This window comes from Orycteropus afer, unplaced genomic scaffold, assembly GCF_000298275.1.
Source record: "Orycteropus afer afer isolate SDZICR_OR568_19922 unplaced genomic scaffold, OryAfe1.0 scaffold00067, whole genome shotgun sequence".
NCBI classification, from domain to species: Eukaryota; Metazoa; Chordata; class Mammalia; order Tubulidentata; family Orycteropodidae; genus Orycteropus; species Orycteropus afer.
In genome coordinates, this window is record NW_006921654.1 from 11,511,257 (window position 1) to 11,519,368 (window position 8,112).

General features: G+C 43.1%; 1 protein-coding gene across 1 annotated transcript; it reads left to right on the top strand.

Moving 5' to 3' along the window:
* Positions 1 to 279: 279 nt before the first annotated feature.
* ZFP1 (ZFP1 zinc finger protein) lies at positions 280 to 4,346 on the top strand. The gene is made up of 3 exons (XM_007940366.2): positions 280 to 294; positions 1,203 to 1,329; positions 3,265 to 4,346. Exons 1-3 carry the CDS (start codon positions 280 to 282, stop codon positions 4,344 to 4,346), a joined length of 1,224 nt encoding a protein of 407 aa, XP_007938557.1.
* The last annotated feature ends 3,766 nt before the right edge of the window (positions 4,347 to 8,112 follow it).

Sequence of the window (8,112 nt, forward strand, 5' to 3'; positions counted from 1 at the left end):
TCAGCTGCTAACTGAAAGGTCAGTGTTCAAACCCACCTGCCCCTCCATGGCAGAAAGACATGGCAGTCTGCTTCCATGAAGATTATGGCCTTGGAAACCCTATGGAACAGTTCTCCTCTGTCCTGTAGGACCGTGATGACTTGGAATTGACTTGCCAGTAGTGGGTTCAAGTTGCCATTGTGATGACACAGATCACGTCTTTAATAATGATGCCTTGCTCTTGTTTCTATTCCAGTCCTGCTTGCATCGTTTGCTGCCTTTACTCAAACGCTGTAGAAAATGAACAAATCCCAGGTGAGTTGTTTATTTATTCCCTACTTTGGTTTTTAGTGAATATGAGGACGTTTTTAAGAATCTAGATAATCAAATAGAAAAGCATAAATAAAGAAAACATAGTAAATAGGAAAAAAAAAGTAAAGTGTGTTAACTCTGTGCCTTGTATGGATTATGAATACCAATTCCTTGGTTCGCCAGCTTTAGGTCTGAATAAGTTTTATGCGCCTTCCTTCATATTGCAAGTTCATTAGACCCTTTTAGCCTGTCCCACGTGTCTCTTAGCCTTCCCATCCTTTTTCCTTCCTGTACCTGAGTCTGGATGTTTTTTACTGAGCTGTGTTCTACTTCACTAATCATCTCTTCAGCTGTGCGTAATCTGTAATTAACCCATCCATAGTTTAAAACTGTCTTTCCTTTCCTTTTTTATGGCTTGAGGAAATTTTTAATTATGCCCAATATTTTGATTTAGAATTGAAAGACTCTTTTCTCCTTTAACTATTCAAAGCTCTCATTAGCTCATAACATTACCAATTTAATACCATGAAAATAATGCCTAAGTTGATAGCACTCCTTTTGCAATTGTGTTTGACCTTATGTGACCTTCTTCAGCGGGCTGGTAACATCTTACTACATATGCTTGTCTCTACATGCATCTTGAGAGCAGAAGCATTGTTTAATTAATCGTAGATCCCTGTCAGATATGACAGTGCCAGTGATATAGAAGAATCTGAGTAAATGTCTTAATTCTATCTGAAAGTGAGTTTTGGAGACGTGACAAGACATAATACATGAGACGTGCCATCGATGTCTTATGTAAATTTTTGTGGTGAATGATTCTTTGACAACAATGTAAGAACGTTCCGTACATACTTTCCACATCACAAAATGCTGATCATTTCAGAGTGAATAGCGATATACCATTTCAGGGATCAATTTCGTTCACGGATGTGACTGTAGACTTTACCCAGGAGGAATGGGAGCAACTCGAACCCTCTCAGAGGATCCTGTACATGGATGTGATGCTGGAGAATTATAGCAACTTACTTTCAGTGGGTAAGAATGGCTTTCCTGGATAGTGCATTGTTTGCTGAATAGCGTTTGTGTCCTTTCTCAGTGACCGGGTATTACGGGCTCTTGAATTACACTTTCAGGTGTTAAAGCCAGGAGAGTTGCAGCGTCGGCAGTTCTGTTTATTTCCAGAGTCTCTGAAGTCCAGCCAGTTATAAGTCTCTCTAACCAGATGTGATTTTAGAGTTGAGCAGTGACAACTGTGTGTAGCAGAGGTAGGATCACCAGTGCAGAGCTTCCCAGGGAAGAAGTGGAGGCCAGAAGGGGAACCAGAGAGGAGCCGGTAGATGCAATAGCCCAGGGAGTGTGAACTTCACCAGGGTGGGTGAAATACTTCTTTGAAATATTCTTCAGGAACCTTCAAATTCCTAAGCCTTGAGAGATGGCTGAGAACAATGACCCTGTATTCCTCAGATCTCCAGTGATCCCTCTCTGCCTGCTTAACTTGTATAGTTGAACACTGAGCCTGATACTTCCCTAACGTGTCTTAAACCTTTCTGTGGTCGGCAGTTGCTCGCTCTTCAGTGTTCAGTTTGCCTGGGAGGTGACTTTTATATTTTAGCTCATGAGAATTGGTGTAGCAGTCTTAGGGAAGGTACAGCTTTTTCAGTCCAGTGTAACATTGTTGTCTTGGACACAGATGGCAGCAGGAACACAAGTCAGGAATAGCCAGTAATACATACAATGAACATAAAGGCTATTGAAGGCTTAGGTTAAGGCTGGGTAATATGATCCTTAAGACCCCTTCAAATAAAACCAGATACACATGCAGAGGCAACACTGGTCTGTGGACGAGGTTGTTGTTGTTGTTGTTGTTTGCCGTCAAGTTGGCCTTGACTCATAGCGACCCCCCTTGGGTTTCCGAGGCAGCATCACTACGGAAGTAGGATTGCCCAACCTTCCTTCCGAGGAGTGGCTGGTGGGTTTGAACCGCCAGCCTTCTGGTGATCAGTCAAGTGCCTTAGGCACTATGCTACCAGAGCTCCTGTGGACGAGGTTTGACCTGTTAAAAGAAGAAAGATAGGAAGTGATGGTAAGAACACCTTCACTGTCTTGAGAGCTTTAGTAGAGAAAAGCAGTGACCAGCAGCCGCAGTTAAGTGGCCCTGCTGGACAATGGCTTGCCATTGGATTTATTTAGTATTCCCTACAGAATATACCCACCAGCTACTCCTCGGAAGGAAGATTGGGCAGTCTACTTTTGTAGTGATACTGCCTTGGAAACCCAGGAAGGGGTCTCTCTGAGTCAGATCTGACTCGACAGTAGTGAGTTTGGTTTTTGTCCACAGAGTATGGGAGTTCCTGGGTCTTGCCATCCATTTCTGAGAGTCCTACTTTACACATCTGTGATAGGGTTGTCTGCAGACCTATGAGAAATGCTGCTCTTAAAGGCAGTTATAGTCGTGTAAGTGAGTGGAGTAGAAAGATAGGGGAAGAGCCTAGAAGCATGCAGACTGTGCTGCTCCCTGATGTTGGGTCATGTGTTGGTTGCTGAACTCACACCTGCACGGGATTGTCCATGAGCATCCTCGTCTCCTTATTTTCTGGGCCTGTGCTCACTGTGAGGTATCCTTGAGGGCCTGAGAATCACCTTCATCCCTGTGTCTCCAGGTTCCATACCATCTACACCTGTTTGCTGCCTTTTGTTGTCATTTCACCTTCTCCACCCACTTTTTAAGGTCATGTTGTTGGGATGCTACTTGTGTCCATTATCAGTTTTGACTTCTTGCTTTGCCATGGGATTTTATCTTTCAAAGCTTGAGAGAGTCAAGGAACATTTGCATTGAGGATATTTTAATGCTATGAGACTGGGTCCCACCCTAAAGAGTCAGTTCCACAACAGAACCCTTGTGGGGACTCCCCACTCCATTTCTTAGTGAGCAAGAACTGACGGAGGGAATTTCATTGTGGTCTTTCCTAGAAGTGTGGAAGGCTGACGACCAGATGGAGAGGGACCACAGAAACCCAGACAAACAGGCAAGGCAATTTCTAATCCTCAAGAACCAATCGCCGATGGAGGAAAGAGGTAATCTCTTTGAAAAAACATTTAATCTGAACACAGACTTTGTTTCTTTAAGACAAGTACCCTATAAATTTGACTTATATGAAAAAACGTTGAAATGTAACACAGACTTACTTCATAGTAATGGAAACTGTGCAAGAAAGAAAGCTGAGGAGTGTGGTGGGTTTGGAAGCACACTCCTTTACCTGAAGCAGGAGAAAGCCCACCCTGGCCTGGAGTACTCTGAATATAATAAAAGTGGGAAAGCTGTCAGCCACAAAGAAGCCATTTTTAAGCATCAGAAAATGAAAAATTTGGTTCAGCCTTTTATTTGTAATTACTGTGACAAGGCCTTCTCTTTTAAATCGCTGCTCATCAGTCACAAACGAATCCATACTGGAGAAAAGCCCTACGAGTGTAATGTGTGTAAGAAGACCTTCTCTCACAAGGCAAACCTCATAAAACATCAGCGGATCCATACTGGCGAGAAGCCCTTTGAATGTCCTGAGTGTGGGAAAGCCTTCACCCACCAGTCCAACCTCATCGTGCACCAGCGGGCCCACCTAGAGAAGAAGCCCTATGAGTGCGGTGACTGTGGCAAGACATTCGCCCAGAAGTTTGAGCTCACTACCCATCAGAGAATTCATACTGGAGAGCGGCCCTATGAGTGTAATGAGTGTGCAAAAACGTTCTTCAAGAAGTCCAACCTCATCATACATCAGAAAATTCACACGGGGGAGAAACGCTATGAGTGCAGTGAATGTGGGAAATCCTTTATCCAGAACTCACAGCTTATAATACATATGAGGACTCACACAGGAGAGAAGCCCTATGAATGTACTGAATGTGGCAAAACTTTCAGCCAGAGGTCAACCCTCCGGTTACATTTGCGAATTCATACAGGAGAGAAACCATATGAGTGCTCCCAATGTGGGAAGGCCTTCAGCAGGAAGTCCCGGCTCAGTGTCCACCAGAGAGTTCACATGGGGGACAGACCCTGAGACTGCACCCAGGCTGGACTGGGGTGCTCTTCCAGTGGGGGATGAAGCTCATGAAGGTGCAGAAGGAACACGGTGAGATACAATCAGTCAACTCAGAAACTTGCAAAGAATGGGATCCTGTAAGACCAGTGTTACACAGGAAGTTAGAGATGATACCCAGCTAATGAACATGTAACAGATTATGTCCAATTGTAAATAGACGTACTCGGCTACAGTACAGTGAGCTCTTTAAAAGCTTGAATGAGTTGCATATTCCAGGCAGCAGTATAGAGAGTGTATACACAGTACCCAGGTCTATAATGGTTATCGGGAGGATGATGCCACAAAACGCAAAATGTTGAGAGCCGTACATGTGAATTTAACATAGCCATGGAGTATTTGAAATTCTTGTCCTGTGTGATAAGTAGGACACATCAAACAAGGTTTTCTTAATGAGCATCACACGTGTTTTTCAGTCCCTTTGCAGCCCAGGATTCATTCAGAATGAAGTATGTCCCAAGTTTTAGAGTAGCACGGAGTATATCCTCCTGCTGCGTGCTCAAATACATGAGTTGACGTGGTGTTCTCAGCTGCTGCTTCAGTAGACAAAAGACAATGTTTTTGAAATTTTAACCTGTTTCTGGGTTTGCTGAAGATTATTTAGAAGAGTTGTATACATAAATATGCAAGTATGAAACAAGAGGAGATCTAGAGAGTGAAAGGAAATGTGGGCTGTATTACTCAAAGGAAATGTGGGCTGGCGCCACAGTTGGAAACAAGCTGTGTAGAGGACATCCCCCTCTATCAAGCTCTTGCTATTTTTCAGCAGGTTATTTGCATACAAATGCATGAGTATTACCAAACTATTGTGTACCCAGAACCACCTGTATTTTCATTTTTGTGTTGCCTTGTTTCTCTTAATAGTTTATGAATTGTCTTGCAAGAATTTTAGGATGCTTATATAATTCATAAATGTTAGCTATATTTCAGAGACTTGAGGAAGAATATTTTATTTGAATAACTGTCAAGAGATGTCTGTTTTGTTGCTTTTTAAAATTCCCATTTTAGAAATGAAATTGTTCAGTATTCTTGTGTTTCAAAGAGGCATTTCTATATCCTTGAGTTTGACTATTATCAACCTAAAACATTTCCCCTTGGAACCTGACTTGGTGTAAATTACAACTTGCCTTTACAAGTTTGCAAAAAAAAATGCTTCATAAGTTAGATTTTTTTCAGTGGTCTTTCCATGTAGTGTTTGATGATTAATGAATTTAAAAACAATGGTTTTTTTTTTTTTTTTTGCTTGATAAACCATTTTAGGCTTGATTGCAGATTCACAAGTCCCCGCTTTCCCTGTCACAGATCATATATTATGGCAGCCACGATTGTCCTTTCTTTTTATTAGTTATTTCTGAAGGTCATTCATGTGCTTTGATTATACAGGCAGTTCCTGGGTTATAAAAGATACCCATTGTCTCTAAGAATTTGTAGGTAAGGTCAGCCAAGCGTTGTTATTTGCCGTTGAGTCGACCCCGACTCATAGTGACCCCTCCTTGGGTTTCCGAGGCAGTATCACTACAGAAGTAGGATTGCCCAACCTTCCTTCCGAGGAGTGGCTGGTGGGTTTGAACCACCAGCCTTCTGGTTAGCAGTCAAGTGCTTTTAGCCACTATGGTGCCACAGCTCCCTAGTGTAGGTGGTTCTTATTTAGCTTTACTTAAAGCAAGACAGCCTTTTCAGTGATCTGAAGCTGCAAGGTGAGGTAATTGTGATGCATTGTTTAAGCAGGGCTTGATTCAATTTCAGAGTGAGGGCAAATTTACATAACCTTGAAGGATAAGTAGGAGTTCTGTGGTAACCTGGTACTGCCTGCATATGAATGTGAGTGACTTTCTGAGAACATCCAGAGCCCCTTAAGTCCTCTTAGCTACTAAAGGCAAGGAAGTAGGGCTGAAGGTTACTTGCATACTCTGCCTTTGGAAATGTAACTTGTACCACCTCCTTGGAAAACAGCTCTTTTAACATTGAGAAAACATATATTCTCTCCAACCCAGGATCTCACTCCTGGGAATCCATCCCTAAGAGAAAAACAAAGTGCCAGTACCTAAGGGTCTATGTTTATCAATGTATGTTGCTTGGAAACAAAGCAATGGCCCCCGCTAAGTGAGACAAAAATGCCAGAATTACTGTGGTAGATGATGGGGGAGGGATTAAAAAGCTTGAAAGGTGGGCCTGTAAGAGTGGCTGCACGGTCAGCCAGGACACCCAGTGCCTGGCAGTCCTAACAGGAGGCGTGTAAGATACACCCGTCTCCAAAGCCGTAAAGAATCTCCTGATGAGGGCCTCTAGCACCACTGAGATGTTCAATTGGATGGTTGGAGATACTGCCGCAGCACTGGACCCTGCTGGCAGTGATGATGGTGTCTGAGCTCACAGCCATAGGGCCAGAGAGCTGTGTCCCCCCATCAGGCTGATGCAGTTATCCTAACAAGTGGCGAGGCCGGTGGCAGCCAGGGCCCTGCACCCATAGTCATGGCGACAGTTGATGAAATTCGGTATGCCTGGGCCGAATGGATGCTCTGCTAACAAGGGTGCGGTGGAGTCTGTGCTTTCTAAAGAAATCGAGGAGGGATGGCCAGCAGGCTAATTAAAAAGTCATGGCCCTTTGTCCAGTTTCCAGGCCTGAGCCAATGTTTGTCCCTGGAACTCACAGACTGAAGGAGAGGCTGGTGTTCAAGAAAAATATTTCCTAAGTCTTAAAGGGTCCCTAAAGGGACCAGTGGCCAAGTAATTTTAAAATACTGATTACATGTTGAAATGGTATTTTGGATATATTGGATTAAATAAAATATATTATAAAATTTAATCCACCTATTTTATTCATTCATTCATTCATTCATTGTTCCCTCCCCTTCCTCCCACCCCTGGTAACCAACAAAGAAAGTTTTCTTCTGTATATAAATATTTCCTTGACTTTGTACAATAACGAATTAATACAATATTTGTTCTTCTGTAATTGATTTATTTCACTCAGCATAATGTTCTCCAAGATCATCCACATTATGCAATGTTCTGCAGATTCTCCATTATTCTTCATTGTTGCATAGTATTCCATTGTGTGTATGTACCATAGTTTGGTTATCCATTCTTCTGTAGATGGGCACCTGGGTTGGTTCCATCTTTCTGCTCTTGTAAATAGTGCTGTGATGAACATGGACGTGCATGTATCTGTTCTTGTTCTGGCTCTCACTTCTTCAGGAAGTTTAGTAACGGGATGGCTGGGTCAAATGGTATTTCTGATTCCAACTTTTTAAGATATTGCCATACTGCTTTCAAGGAACTCTGGTAGCATAGTGCCTAAGGCACTTGACTGCTAACGAGAAGTCTGGCGATTCAAACCCACCAGCCACTCCTCAGAAGGAAGGTAGGGGGCAATCTACTTCTGTAGTGATACTGCCTTGGAAACCCAAGGAGGGGTTGCTATGAGTTGGGTCCAACTTGACGGCACTTAACAACAACAACAACAACATACTGCTTTCCACAGTGGTTGTATCATTTTACAGTCCCACCAGCAGTGTATGAGAGTCCCGGTCTCTCCACATCCTTGCCAGCATTTATTTTCTGTATTGTTGAACTTTGCTAGTAGTGCTAGGGCAAGATGGTATCTCATTGTTGTTTTGATTTGCATCTCCCTACCCACCAGCCACTCCTCGGAAGGAAGGTTGGGCAATCTACTTCCATAGTGATACTGCCTGGGAAACCCAAGGAGGGAGGGGTCACTATGAGT

Coding starts and splice junctions, on each gene's coding strand:
- ZFP1 (XM_007940366.2), top strand. Junction 1,330..3,264: donor TAGCAACTTACTTTCAGTGG/GTAAGAATGGCT, acceptor GGTCTTTCCTAG/AAGTGTGGAAGGCTGACGAC.